A 15472-nucleotide genomic window follows, 5' to 3' on the forward strand; every position below is an offset into this window, starting at 1 on the left:
CGTTTCCGGACCAGTTCTTGTCAGTCCGACTCATTCGCAGCCGAATTGTGCAGCGCAATGGAGATGGATTCCAAACGAGCGAGTACGATGCACGCTTCGGACAGCTGTATCGACTGGGTCTACAGCTGTCGGAATTGTACTTCAGGGGGCCATAGCATGACCTCCTTCACCCGGGTCCCTCCAAATCAGTTGCGAGGGGGTGCGCATGGGTCCCCCCGATCCAAGCATGTATAGTGTGGCGGGCACCATGGGATGCCCGACACAGGGTGTAAGCTTTTCCCCACCCACCCCTTTTTGCTATGGGAGCCTGTGTATGCGTTCAATATACAGGCTCCCATAGAGTTCAATGGGAGTCCGAGCGAGCCGAGTCCGTCACCATACAGGTGCATCGGAATCGCTCGCTCGGACTCGCAGCTCTCAATTCGCTAGGAAAACGCTGTGGATCCGAGTCGTACGGAGGGCTTTCCTAGCGAGATCGTAATCGGCTCCATAGCCTTTTATCTTTCTACACTTCATAAAATCTGCACCAATTTTGATTAGCTTATAGCGGCCAATAAACATTTAAATATCATACTGCTGTAACAATTTGGCTTTGCAGATTTTTCTGTGTTCTTAAAAGTAATATCAGCTGTGTAAATGGTCAGCTCATATATAGATATTATTTCATCTGGGAACGCATGCCCTTCAGAACCCATACTGTTTGCAGGTAATTGAACTGAGTCATTGGCCAAGGATCTTACAACCTGCAGAAGCGGAGAAGCAAGTCTGTTAGCTGTTAAGTCATCATTTTAGCAACAATAGCAGATTTCCAACACTTTGAAGGATAAGTTAAGACTTTTATTTTGAGACTAAAGTGTGAGAGCTGGCTGTGTCGTGCTATGATTAAATAGGCTTACAAAAAACAAGGTGGTCCCAACGAGAAAGGTAAGTTCAATTCAACATTAAGTACCCAAAAATATGAAACACGAAAAAATTGTTAAAGAAGTAACCGATTTTATAAATTGGTAAATGTATTCAATACATGGACTCCAGAGTTGGTAGTGGTTGAATTCCAATATTTATGTATACAGTTACTGATAGGAGACAGTTGCTCCGTAGTGGCTCAAAGTAACTGTAAAGTAGAGTGCTCGTGATAAGAAAAGGTAGAAGAGGATTCAACAGTATTTACAATATTTACAATTTCTTACATGTAAACCTGTCTGCAACATTTTATGCATTTAGAAGCTACACAGAATACAAATGCAATAAATGCCCAATTATTTGTGCCCAAGTGGATGAATCGATCACTACAGGTTGAGAATATAGGAAGTGTCGACGTTTCGACCCAACAGAAGTGAAAAGGGCCAATCATCCCTCAGGACGGGGTCTTCATCAGGACAGCGAAGCAACCTTTTGTGTATATCCACCATTGAATAATCACTGGGGTCCACGGTGTGGGCTTGAAAAGCTCCTAAACAGAGGAAGAGCAGGGGCCTCTTCAATGGTCGTAGTCGAGTCACAATGGACCATCCGCCCTCGTGGGCAAACAATTTTCATGACAGTGGAGCCCGACCGGGGTGAAAAGATCTGTCGGCTGTCTCAGTATTTCATATTGCTGAATAAATCAGACTGTTCCCCAATTGAAATCTTAGAACTTGCTCTGAACAGTTCGAGCAGCGCAACACATCTCAATAGGCAGCTGAATCTGCTCAGCAGATAACAGTGATGAACAAATGGAGGGAGCCATGTTTTAGACCAAGGGTGATACTGACGTACCAGAATTTGGAAAGTGAGGAACTGGAGGAAATTGCATAGTGTGGAAAGAGCTGTTGGGATGCTTGTGTGAACTAAAGGGTGGCTTTCACCTACTGATGCAAATTGTTCACATAATCTAAAAAGTGGAGGCATGCTAGGCAGTGTATTTTAAGGGTTAAAGTGTGTGTTAGTGAACTGTTACATCGCTGCTTTGCAGATCTTATCTCCCGACCACCGAGAGATGAACTGTCACCTAGACTTCTTGATTGGACCTTGGCCATGCATTTGACGGCAACCCCAGTTAAATGTTTTCTCAAAATCATGGTTAAACTATGATGATGCATGGTTAACCATGTATACAACACACATAACAATGGTTTGCGCATTGACCGACTCTCATTCCCCTTGCAGTTTATTAAAAAAGGATGGTTATGATGGGCATTGAAAAAGATATATATAAAAGCTTTTTTTCCTAGTTTCAGTTGCAGACTGTTTCTTGAAAAGATGGGACATTGGGAGGTACTACATGCACCATTCTGTTTATGCTTTGTCTAAATATTACATGTTTTCTGTTTTTCCATTAGGTGGCACAGAGTCTGAGTGGGAACCTCGGCTTCATGAACTGGCTCACAATTGTGCCAAGCATCGCCTGCTTCGATGATGCCAGCATCGGACTTCTATTTCCATCTGGCAATGGGGCCGCCGTAGACCAAGTTCACCAGCTGGAAGCAAGGAAAGCTGTAGACTCCACCCCTCGTAAGGCAATTGGTAGGTCAGGCGGCTTTTCAGGGCAAAGCATCTTTTTTTCATCCACATGCTGAAGAGGCCAAAGTCGGGAAAGGACAGGTTCAGCGATCTTCACAGACAGTGTAGGTTTACATTTCACAGACGACATGCAGGGCCACGAATATATATATCCTGTTTTGTGGCCGGAGGATAAGAATATAGGATACCAGATATACCACACCCAAACACAACTTTAGTGAAAGGTCTCACACATTTATATACATTGTCAATCCCCTTCAGGAGCATATCCATCATCAGACTGCTCGTGGGGACACCTGAAAACCCTGGGATGCTCTGACTGCTAGATGGTGAACCCCGTGATGAAAAGGTCCATTCTAAGTAGTCGAGAGGGCATCTTCTTATCTAAATTCTAACAGCCAGTGGTAGAATGTTTAAAGCCTACTGATGTCACTCAGGCTCTTCATTTACTGGTTTCATATAGCAATACCGTGCCATACGGCATTAATACGCCGACCAAAACATTTAGGACATTTTCATTAGAGCTGTAGAAGATGGCAATGAGGATACAGAAAACCAGCATTAAACATTTAAAAAATAGTAGATGGCAGAGGTTTGTATTCGGGTTTAGGAAAAATATTTGTTTATTCAGATAAATGCTAGAAATCGATTTTTAGATGGGTCTGGATTAACAGTAACAGTGGGTCAATTCTTAGGTCTGGTGGGTGAGTTCCAAGAGGAGGCGGTGGCTCCAAAGAAAGTGTACCTCAATGCCTGAGAAGTCTTAAATGTGGGTGTTTCCAGATATGGATGCCTTTTGCTCCTGAGACCACCTGAGATGGTCAGCTTGGATGACAGGTAAATAAGTCTATTTAAATGTAAGGCCATATAGGTTAGACAGCAGCTCTTGAGTTGAATTCTCTCTTCGACCGGGAACCGCTGGAGTTCCTTAGGGATAAGAGAGATGGTATTGAACTTTCTCAATGATGATAACAGTCCGGCCATTGAATGAAGAAATGCCTTGACGGAGCGAATAGGGCTTGAGGTCACCTGGAGAGGGCTCCATTGCTGATGTCTGGTCAAGAGCACGAGCAGCAGTTGTCAGGCGTGTGGGAGATGGCAATTGTTTAAGCTGTTGGAGTGCTTTTAGGTGAAAGTTGGCTTGCTGAGCATTATTAGGCAGTGGTCCCAGGACATTTGGTTTTCATTGATCAGAGAGGTGGAAGGTATGAAGTTCCTCCCCAGCCATCTGATGGAGAACTGTTATTACTATTTGTATCCCTGTCCCGTCTACTATATATTGGTTTGATATTTTTCTGCTTTACATTTCTAACTACATTGAGTTAGCTGTATATGAGAAAAACCCTCCTAAATAAATGTTACTGCTGTAAGTAAGGTCTGTAATCTTTAATGACCTCTGCCAGCCAATAACACGGATACATTTAATATTATCACTCTCTGTGAAATCATCTTGCTAGCACAGTCATTCAGAAGGCTTAGAAGGCTGCTATTAACTATTGTCATCGGCCTGCATTTATTGCTTAGGCGTGTTGGACAGTCAGGGCAGGTTGCCCATGTTGGGTGACATTCCATGCAGGGTGAGTGATGTTTCCATCACCTGAGAGCTGCTGGGCATTCTTCTCCCCTTCAGCTCCCACCCGTAATTTTTGGGTGATGAATTAACAGTGGTTATCGCCATCAGCAAAGGGCAATGCTGGTTAATTGATAAATCCTTAAATTCCATAGTACATTCAATAAACTAACTTAGTCTTTTGGGGGTCTCTTGTCAATCCCACGGATTTCTGAAATGTTGCTGGAAGCCACACTTCCTGAAGTACATAGTGAATAAATGCGTGTGATGCCTCAAAGCAGCAGTTCTATCTATCTATGTACATGTTTTAAACGTGGTTTCCAGTGAGCCCCCCATCCCAAGATCCCCGTACAGGTGTTTTTAATGATTTAGTTACATTATTGGTCATAGGTTTTAAGCCCACAAATCCCCCTTCCTGTCAGTCTGTCCCTGTAACAGACCAAACTATTGACCTGCACAAGGCTACTGCACCATCTTCCTCGAGAGACTTGCCATTGCAGTTGCCTGTTGTGTCTAGAATCTTAATGCACCAGAAGCTGTAAATGTGCTGTGAGATGCTGGGCACACACCTATGTGCCTACAATTGGAACATGTAAGATGTGTGTGGAAACATTGGAGACTAGGAGGCTGAATGGAGGTGGTAAGTATGGAAGTCCTTTTTGTTGGCCTCTCCAGATAGAGATGCTGCTTTGAGGTAGTTTGAGAACAGGTGCTGCTATATATGCTGTGCTTCTCTCCAGCCCTTGTCACGCAGGTCGCTGGCCCCAGCCAGCAGAGAGGAAGAGGCAGGAGACGTTTACAGCAGGAAGCAGAGGTAGTCACAAGAGACATGAATTGGTTCCTATCAAAAGAAACCTCCACCCGGCAGGACAAGACCCTCGTTCGAGGCAGGCAGGAGCCCGAGGCAGCGCGGTCAAGGGTTCTAGTGAGCCCCTCTGTCGCGCCGGTTCCTGTGTCCTCGAGATCATCCACCTACTGGACCAGGAGCTCGCGATGGGACCTGCAAGGTCTTGCGCAGCAGCTCAGTCTACAAGCCGGCTCAGTGGTCCCAGCATGGGCAGTGCAGGCTAGTGAGAGGAGGCAGGTGAGAGAGAGTCCACAGACTGGAGAGATCTACGAGGAGACGAGCAGGTACCACGCCATAGAAGCAGCCGCTTTTACTCATCAGGATGATACGACACCAGGTGAGAACAGTTGTAGTGATGGAGAGTCAGGTACAAAGGTGGAAGTCTTTGTATGGGTGCAGGGGGGTGCCAGGGCTCAGGTAGTACCCAAGTCATTGAGTAGCACCAATTGATAATACTGGAGCCTGCAGAGGAAAAGGTTCTTCTGAGTCTGCCAGGCAAGAGACAATGGAGCTGTTGTCTCCAGGCTGTTTGTTCTTTAGTGGGTAAAGGTACTCTTTTAATTTTGATATATATAGTTTCACTAATGGGCCACCAGGAATCTGTGATGGAGTAACACAAGTCATTCTTTTTTTCACCTGTTTTAATCGTTGGGTGTTAGATGAACACAGGTGAGAGAGGGAGAGACCAACGAGTGCCAGTCATTGCTCCCCCTTTCAGCTTGCATTATGCATTGCGTTCTATGGTACAAACAATGTGATAATAAATTGCTTTTGTATAGGGCTTTGCTGCACTGCTGATGTTTCTAGGTGCTTTAAGTAAAAGGTGTGTCTGATAGAGACTTGTAGCTGCAGATTACCTTCGAATTTCCCAAGCGTCAGGCTGGATCCGGAAACTTTTGCTGAGCAGTATCCCTCGCACGCGGCGTCGGGTGGCTCCATTTGTCGCTGTGCCTATATAGTCGCTGCCTATGCACGTAGACGTCAGTTCTTTTCTTTCAGTGCCAGTTAAGTGCCAATCGGAGAAGAGGTACCCCTTTGCCGCTTTCTGGCAGGTTTTTTCTCGACTTTTGTTGAATTCATAAAGGTTTTCCACTTTCTTGTGCAAGGGATGTCTTCGCGGAAGACAATGGTCGGACTGCCGGGCCATGGCTCCGAAGGCCTTGAGGGAGTGGGGGTTAAAGCTCCTCGCGGTCCAGCAGTCGACATCATCTAGCGAGACTCCGCGGAGGTCCCGGTCCTGATCGAAGAAGAGGAGGTTGCAGGACTGCTCCCAGAGCCCTAAATCCTCTTCTCACTTGAGGTCATCCGGACACTCGGGGAAGAGGCATATTAATAATAAGAAGTGCAAGTGGACTTCATCTTCACCTTGGCTGTTGCCTGTCGACAAGAGAGGTAAGGAGCACCGTCGCTCTAGGCACCGTTCCGCGGAGCCGGAGCCAAAGACTTCGCACCCCCTCCCCTCCCCCTTTCCGGGAGCTGGAGCGACTCTTGCTCAATTAAAATAATTTTACAAGGCCATGCCCGCGTATTTGAGTGGAACAACCCCGCTGGTGAGCCATCTGGCCCTGCGGAATCAGAAGGGGCCCCATCGGGTTCAACAGCGTTGGCTCTGGCATCGGTGCCGGTGGAGCCTCATGGATCCGATCCGGGTCCAGGCCCGCAACCTCTCCTGGCATCAGACCCGAAGTCTGTGTTTGCGGCGCCACAGGTGCCCATCGGCGGCCTCAGCCCCATCCTCATCCCTGACGCCACAGAACTGGAACGACGTTGCTCGACGACAATTTCGGCACCGATTGAACCTTGAGTTCTATGTTGTCGCCTGAGCACTTTGAAGATATGCTAGGCTCAGGAGATGAATAGGAGGGCTCTATGGCTCCTCTGGAACACCAGGATGTCTCTGTGGAGAACTTGGACTGGTTTGGGGAACTTGGGGAGGCCAGTGGACTGGACACTTCCCCAGATACTGGCCAGCTTTCTCCGCCAATAGTCGCTACGGAGGAGGGGGCATCCTATACCATGGTGGTAAAGAGGAAAGCTGAGGTCCTTGGACTGGAACTGCCCTCAGTGCAGGTCAGGACTAATCTCCTGCCCGAGGTGCTTCAACCAGGGGCTTCCACTTCCGAACCCCTTTTGTCCTTTAATGACGCACTTACGGACGTCCTTCTAGGCACGTGGTCCAAGCATAGCACTGGGGCTCCTTTGAATAGGACGATTGCAAGCCGCCTTCGCCCAGCTCCGAGTGACCCAAAGTTCCTCAGCCAACACCACCCGCCAGAAAGTTTGGTGGTGCAGGCCTCCACTTCCCAGGTCACGTTCCCTTCTGCCCCTCTGGATGGAGAATTTAAGAGTCTGGACTCATTTGGAAAGAAGTTGTTTTCTTCCTCCAGCCTGGCATTGCTGTTGGTCAATACCGCATGCTTATTGGGCCGTTTCCTTAATTCCCTTTGGGAGACGGTTGCACAAGGTCCCCCACAGGTCCTGGAAGAGGCCCGGGCTGTGCTCTCCCAAGCAGTTAAGGAGGAGAGAGATGCAGCACAATTCACTATACAGCGTGGCCTAGATACAACAGATTCGCTGGGCAGATCAATTTCTTTGACTGTGGCATTGAGGCGTCACACCTGGTTTAGAACAACTGGCTTCTCGGGGGATGTTCAAGCCAATATGATGGACATGCCCTTTAATGAAACTCGTCTTTTTGGGGAAAAGGCAGACTCTGCCCTGGTCAGGTTCAAGGACTCTCGAGCTACGGCCAGATCCTTGGGCCTCTACTCCACTCCTGGTGGCCAGTCTTCCTTTTGCCCCTTTCGTGGCAATGGAAGGGGTTTCCAGCCATGCCAGCCCTATCTCAGCCACCGTCCTGCACAGAATGCACAAGCCGTGCAAGGACGTGGACGCGGTACATTTGGATCCAGTAATGGAGGCCAGAAGTCGTCGGCTACACTGCCCCCAGTACTCCACAGTTGGTGGGAGAATTAATCATCATCTCTCCCACTGGAGATCTATAACATCGACAAGTGGGTCTTGCAGATCGTCCAGGAAGGCTAGTTTCTGCCTTTCCTCTCATTTCCTCCTCTCATTTTGCCAAATCAAGAATGGCTGACGGAGGATCATTTAAGGTTGCTCCAAGAGAAAGTTCCAGCTCTCTTGGCCAAGGAAGCTATAGAAAGGGTCCTGGTTTCAGAAGTTGACAGTGGCTCTTATTCCTGCTACTTTCTGATTCCGAAGAACAACAAAGGGTTGCGGCCCATTTTGGATCTTTGGACCGTCAATCTCTTCCTCAAGATGAAGAAGTTCAAGATGCTCACTCTAGCTCAGGTTTTTTCTGCCCCAGACCAAGAAGACTAGATGGTAGTGTTGGACCTGCAGGACGTGTATTTTCACATCCCCATCCTGCCGGGCCAAAGGCATTACCTGCAGTTCAAGGCAGGCCGCAAGCACTTTCCGTTTACCGTGCTCCCCTTTGGCCTTACCAGTGCCACTTGGGTGTTCACCAAGGTGATGGCGGTGGACGCAGCTCATCTGCGCAGGTTTGGCGTGTCAGTCTTCCCCTACCTCGACAACTGGCTGTTGAAGGTGTCCTCGCCCCAGGCAGTCGTCTCCCACCTTCAGACTATGATGAAGTCTTCTCCTGCATTCACTGGGGTTCTCTATAAATGTGCCGAATTCACACCTGACTCCTTCAAGACGCTCCCTTTCATTGGGCAGTTCTGGACACAGTGCAGTTCTGCGCCTATCCTCCCGAGCAGCGAGTCCAGGATATTCAGGTTATGATTCTGAGGTTTTAGTCTCTATACTGGATTTCAGTGAGACTGACTCTGAGGCTGTTGGGCCTCATGGCCTCCTGCATCCTGTTGGTAAAGCATGGCAGGTAGCGAATGCGGGCTCTGCAGTGGGACCTGAAGTTCCAGTGGGCACAGCATCGAGGAAATCTCACTGACATAGTCCAGATCTCGGAAGGAACTGCAAGAGATCTGCAGTGGTGGTTGACGAACCAATTGCAGACCCCTCTCCATTCCCCAACCAGATCTCACAGTTGTGACAGATGCGTCACTTCAGGGATAGGGCGGCCATCTGGGAGAGGTCGAGATCAGGGGACACTGGTCTCCAGTGGATTGGGGGCTCCACATAAATTTGTTGGAGCTCCGGGCGATTCAAGTTGCATTGAAAGCATTTTTTCCTTCTGTCAAGTAGTCATGGACAACACCACCGCCATGTGGTACTGCAGCAAGCAGAGCGGGAGGAGGGGGTCATGGACCCTTTGGCGCGAGGCCGTGCATCTCTGGACATGGCTGGAACAGCAGGGCATAACCCTAGTGGTTCAACACCAGACAGGGTCTCTGAAAACCATCATCATGAATGGCGTCTCCATTTGGAGGTGGCGTAAGGTCTCTTTTATCAGTGGGGAAAACCTTGTTTATATTTGTTTACCTCCGAAGAGAACACGCAGTGTCAGCAGTACTGCGAGCTGGAGTTTCCAAGGTGGCTATTGTTTGGCGATGCCTTTCATCTCGAGTGGAGCTCAGGTCTCCTATATGCCTTTCCGCCCATACCACTCCTGCCCAGGGTTCTGAAGAAGATCAGGAGAGACTGGGCCCAAGTCATCCTTGTGGCTGTGGACTGGGGAAGGAGAGTCTGGTATCCATAGTAGCTGAGAATGAGCATTGATCCTCAAATCAGGCTGCCCCTTCGGGAGAATCTTCTGTCGCAACAGCAGGGGAGGGTTCTCCACCCGAACCTGTCAACTTTGCACCTCCATGCATGGAGATTGAGCAGCCACAGTTGATAGCTTTTGGCCTTTCTCCCGAAGTCTGTAATGTTATTCTGGTGGCCAGGCAGCCCTCCGCTAAGAAGGTATATGCCTGCCGTTGGCAGAAATTTTTATTATACTGTACAGAAAGGTCTATGGGTCTTCTTTCTGCTTCTCTTTCTACTGTCCTTTTCTTTCATTCTGATCCTTGCCCAACAGGGCTCTGCTTTGGCAACTCTCAAGGGTTACCTTTCTGCTCTGTCTGCTTTTTTGTGGCTGCCAGACCAGCCCTCTCTCTTCAAATCTCCGATTGTAAATAGATTACTAAAAGGGCTGGCTCACCTGTTCCCACCTACACCCTTTGTTATGCAACAACACAATTGTTCCCTCCATATGTTGACCATCAAAACAGCCTTCTTTGTGGCGATTACATTGGCCTGGAGGGTGAATGAGTTACAGGCGTTATCTTTCTCACTCCTTATCTTATGTCTTTTCTGGACAAGATGGTGCTTCGCACCCGGGTATCCTTTTTGCCAAAGGTTGAGACCCCTTTCCATCTGGATCAGTCCATCACGTTGCCCACTTTCTTTGCTCCCCTGCATCCTTCTAAGGAAGAGGAGCGTCTCCACCGGCTGCACCCAAAAAGACCGTTGTCATTCTACCTTGACCACACAAAAGAGTTCCGGGTGGATGACCAACTCTTTGTGGGGTAGGTGGGAGCGAAGAAGGGAAGGGAAGTGCAGATAAAGGACCATCTCTCGCAGGGTCATTATTTGCATCAAAATCTGTTATGCCGTGGAAAAGAAGCAGCCCCCTGAGGCGTTAAGGGCCCATTTCACCAGGAGAAAGGCTGCAACTACTGCCTTGGCTCTACATGCCCTCTTGCACCATCTGGTGGAGCAAACTTTTGACTAATTGCCTAATAAGTGAGGGAATCCTTCTGGCCTTATGCCTGACATGGAACACCCCATTTTCATGACTACCCATGCTTAGTTTACTTTTGAACATTGTGAGAATTGGGTTACCAGTTGACTGGGGTGTGAGCCCTGGTCAAGCATCAACAAAATCAAGCATCACCAAAATCCTTGTTAGGGTAAGGCACAAGCAAACCCCAAATTAACCTGTGCTCAACCCCCTTGTAGCTTTCCACAGAGCAGTCAGACTTAACTTGTAGGCAATGTGTAAGGTATTTGTGCAACACTTTAAACAGTACTACAGTGCCAACACCACACCAAGTTAGGAGGATAGAGCAAACTTTAATAAATCAAACAAGACCAAAACAACAAAAATCCAACCAGTAGAACCAGAGATATAAATTTGTAAAGAATGTATTGAAAATAGCACCAAAAAGCGCAAAGCGCCAACTAAGGATATATGGTTAAAATGGATTGGGTCAAAGTCACAAGTTCAGATCAACCGCAATGGAGAGTTGGTCGGCTACAATCCCCAGATTAGTCCAGCTGCAGTTTTACCTTCTCAAGACAGCACCGAGAGTCCCATTCACGTTGAAGAGGGCCTCAAGTAGAGCATCGCGGGAGGATGTTGGCGTAGCGTGAAGAGCAGGTCGGGTGTCGCAAACAGGCGGCTGGAGCTTCGCATTATGGGCCCAAGTGAGCAATTGATTCTGGAGTGTGAAGAGTCTGGCTAGCAGCGCTTCACATAGATTTGCTGTACAGGCAGCGTGGTCTTGGTGCGAATGGGCCCATTCACGAAGAGCCCAAAAGCTTGATTTCATCTTCCTGAGCCACACCAATTGTCCAGGACCGTAAGGTTACCACTTGGGAGTCAGGAACGCACTGCATCTGGGTCCAGGGGCTGATAACAGGATATTGGGGAGCCTTTTATGTCCCTGAAGCTCAGATCAGGCCAGCAGACTAGCCCTTGGATCACTCTTGTGTCCTGGGTTCAAGATGAAGTTGCAGGTCCAGTTCTCCTTTGCTAGGCAAGAGGGCAGAGAGCAGGGCAGCACAACAAGGCAGCAGTTCCTTCGGAGCAGCAGTCCAGCCGAGTGGCAGTCCTTTCAGTAGCACAGCAGTCCTTTTTCCTGACAGAGTATCCACAGGTCCAGAAGTGTACTGAAGTGGTGGTGTCTGATGTCCAGTATTTATACACAGTTATTCCTTCGAAGTGGGGAGTTGCTTACAGAGGCTTGCCTTTAAAGTGCACAGTGGCCCTCCCTTCCTGGCGTCAGACTAAGGGGATATGAAGCACTTTGTTTGCAGATAGGACACAGCCTATTCAGGTGTAAGTGGTGCTTGTCCCAGCTCCTCCCTCCCTTTCTGTCAATGATGGCCCATTCAGTCACACATACCTCAGCTCACTATTGTGTGTGGCTATATAAAAGGAATACACAAAGCCAATCTGTCACCCACAACAGGTCATGTGACCCAAAGACAGGCCGCAGGAACCAAATGGCTAAGGCACAAATATGGCAACTTTCTAAAAGTGCCATTTTCAGAATTGTAATTTAAGATCCGACTTCACCATTAGTTAGGTTTTTAAATTGGAATTCCAGGGATGCCAAACATGAAGGTGTTACCTTTCCCTATTTGGACATTACACTTATGAAATGTAAAAAGGTAATTCCAATGTTATCCTATGGGAGAGGTATGCTTTGCAGTTGTGAAAAATCAATTTAAGCGTTTTTCACTACCAGGATATGTAAGGCTTAAAAGTACATGTCCAGTTTTTTAAATACACTGCACCCTTCCCTTGGGGCTGTCCAGAGCCTAGCTTAGGGGTGATTTATTTGTATTAAAAAGGAAGGTTTGGGCATGGCAAAAGGTTTTATTTTTTACCAGGTCGAACTGGTTTAAAACTGCACCCACACAGGCCGCAATGGCAGGCCTGAGGCATGTTTAAACTGCTGCTTAAGTGGGTGGCACTATTAGTGCTGAAGGCCCATTAGTAGCATTTAATTTACAGGCCCTTGATACTGGTGGTGCCACATTATTAGGGTCTTACCATAAATTAAATATTCCAATTAGCCAATATAACATGTTTTAAGGAGCGAGCACACGTAGTTTAGCATCAACTTGTGTCACACACTACCATGATCTGCTATGAGGGCTCTTGAATGTGTAACGATACTTAAGTCATACTGGTGTACCCAACCTAATATCTAGGGTGCAGTCTTGGCTACAAATACTTTACCACCCGACCTCAAACTTTAATGTCAGGCCACATATTTTAATATTGTTTTATTTTTCAGCTGCGGGCTGAGCCAGCATGTTAAGGGAGGGGCTGGGCCGGGCCATGGGAGGGGGGAGGAGGAGTGGTAGATCTGAACTTTTAAGTGCGCTTGTCAGTTCGGCAGTCTGTTCTAGGCCAGCCAAACTGACATGCGCACTTAGGTTTCGCCAACCCAGGTGTATTGCACATCGGGATTGTAGAAATAGCACAGACTCCCTGTGCCTGAGCGAGTGTTGATCCAGCCTGCTTAGGCCAATCCTCATGCTACTCTCATGCTTGAGAGCGGCGTGGGGATTGAATGGGGAGCCTGTGATGCTGGCCTAGGGACTAGGAAGTGGAATCAGAGGAGCGCGAGTCGCCGGAAGCACCAGGTACATTTATTAAATTGATTTTTTATTAAATCTGCGCTTCCCCTGCACACCGCCCCCACCAACCCTACCACTCTAAATCAGTGTTGGCCGCCACTGCACAGCTGCAGTTCTGCTCTTGGCATCATGACACATGCGAACAAAGTGACCCTTTTTGACACACCTTCTGCACTCTTTGCCAGTTGCAAGCAGTTTCTGGATCTGGTGCATGGTATAGGCTGTCACATTTGTGACAGCTATTTTGAGAAGATCTTTTAGAAGAGCTCTGCTGTGTTTTCCCTTCTTTAATTTTCCATACTGCACTTTGAGACAAGGAAGTACGTTTTTCACCCACTCCATTTACTTCACCCTCGCTCTCCTTAGTGACAGCCCCTCCTTGGGTTGTTTTTGAGCATTAATACATTGTATATCTCTGACTCCTCCACATTTTTCACGGTTGTAGTAGCCTCTTTAAGGGTGAGAATGCTTGCAGATCAAAGATGTTCTTATACGTTTTACTAGCACACTTAAAGATAAGCGGATCTTTAATTTGTTCCTCAGCCAAGGGACCAAAAGGAGCCTTGTAGGGTCAGTTCGAAGAAGCTTCTTTATGGTTCTCTCCGTGTTTGTGCTGAATGGGCCCCCTCAATTTATATATGACCCTTGCTTCAAAATGGAATTGTATGCTTCATCTTAAATTCAGTTAATCATGTACTCTGTGAGTGTTTACCTCAGAGTTCCTTCAGGCGTTATTTTCTGGAAGCAATTCTTCTCACTCCCTTTGGCAGTCTGTGCCGTGATCGAACACACCTGGTATTGGTCTCCATTCCATGCCTGGGTTTCCTCTCAGGTGTGTGTGTGTTCTGTTTGTCAACACTTTTGTTGGTGTGAGTCCATGTATGGTCTTCCCACAAGCCCTTGCCTCAGATCCTGGTATTTACTCAGGCAATGCTACCGCTTCTGATCTTCAGTTAGTGCATGGTTCAGAGTAAAGAAACTTCCCAAGTGTATGATCTGTGCTACATCTGTGATATACTCAGGGTTTTACTGTAGTAAATGTCACTGGGATCCGTGAGCATGTTGTCCTCCATTAGTAAGGTGGCCGTCTTGCTTCAGCTTCCCTGCATAGGCCTGGCCAGGTGCATCATGCTCGGATGGGGAGGTTTGTGCTGGTGTTATGCGAGCTCTCTGAGCTAATGAAGTACCAGGTTCAACAGAATCCTTACCTTGAAGTACAAACGATGGTTTTTGGATTATTCCCTCACTTGCATCCTGTGTTTTCCTGTTCTCACAGGCTTCAGTCTCCGCGCATGTGTAAACATAGGTCTAGGAGTGCTGATTGCCTACTTGAGCATCCCCCTGCTACAGAACCGTCTGATGTCTCCTCAGGCCAGCCAAAGCATCCTCAGCCCTCTGCGCATCGTCAACACCTACAGCACCTTCTCAAGGTAAGTGTGTCCATCTAGGCACTGTCACTGGCACTTTGCGTTTCTAGTATTGCGAAGGCAGGTCTATGGCAAGGTAAGAATGGGCAGTCACGGATGCAGGGCCGTTTCTAGGTGTTTTGCTGCCCTAGGCGAGAATTGAAAAATGCGGCCCCCTCCCTTTTACTACCATCACTCTCTCCCCCTGTCATCCAGGCTAGAAGAATTAATGCATTAGATATTCCCAAACTCATGTTTTTTGCCACCCTCTTCCTTTTGCCGCCCTAGGCGGCCGCCTAGTCTTCCCTAATGGTAGAAACGGCCCTGCACGTATGAGACTCTCAGCAGGAGACACCAGATCACCTGTAAAAATGACAAATATGGCCCATTGCTAGGAAGGGAGGGAAACAAAAAGTAGTGCTCGTACCGGCGCTGATACTAGCCACAAATCTACTTTTGTGACAAGTTCTCCATTAACAAGGACACACAATAAATTTCCCAATCTAGACGTAGCTTCACAATCTACCAGAGATCAAGTCAGGGAAACGGAGGCAGTGTTTCCTATATGAAGTTGTGTTAGAGAATGATCCAGCTGAAAAGGTTTACATTTTCAAAATTACCTAAATTAAATCAAATAATAGGCCATATGTAGAAGGCCACGTGCACCATATCCATTAATTAAATTCCACCCTCCAGCCAAAGACCATTGCTTACTGCAATTTGTATGTGGATGGCTTATCTGGTCTTTTTCAAACAGTATGAGAATGTAAATATTATAAAAATGTATGTAAAAGCACAATCTCTGGATTCAACTACTCCTAATCCCACAAGTGAGCTCAGCTCCTA

The 15472-nt window shown here is 47.5% G+C and overlaps 1 protein-coding gene across 2 annotated transcripts in view; it reads left to right on the top strand.

Annotated features, from left to right (window-relative positions):
* The window catches only part of LMF1 (lipase maturation factor 1), a 1132479-nt gene that overhangs the window by 979789 nt on the left and 137218 nt on the right, over positions 1–15472 (top strand). For both annotated transcript variants that reach the window (XM_085629342.1, XM_085629343.1), the window contains 3 exons: positions 2319–2502; positions 4810–5253; positions 14497–14650. In XM_085629342.1, coding sequence (XP_085485468.1) covers positions 2319–2502; positions 4810–5253; positions 14497–14650 — 782 coding nt within the window. The remainder of the gene's footprint in view (positions 1–2318; positions 2503–4809; positions 5254–14496; positions 14651–15472) is intronic.

The sequence above is a fragment of the Triturus cristatus genome, chromosome 10 (assembly GCF_964204655.1).
Source record: "Triturus cristatus chromosome 10, aTriCri1.1, whole genome shotgun sequence".
NCBI lineage: Eukaryota > Metazoa > Chordata > Amphibia > Caudata > Salamandridae > Triturus > Triturus cristatus.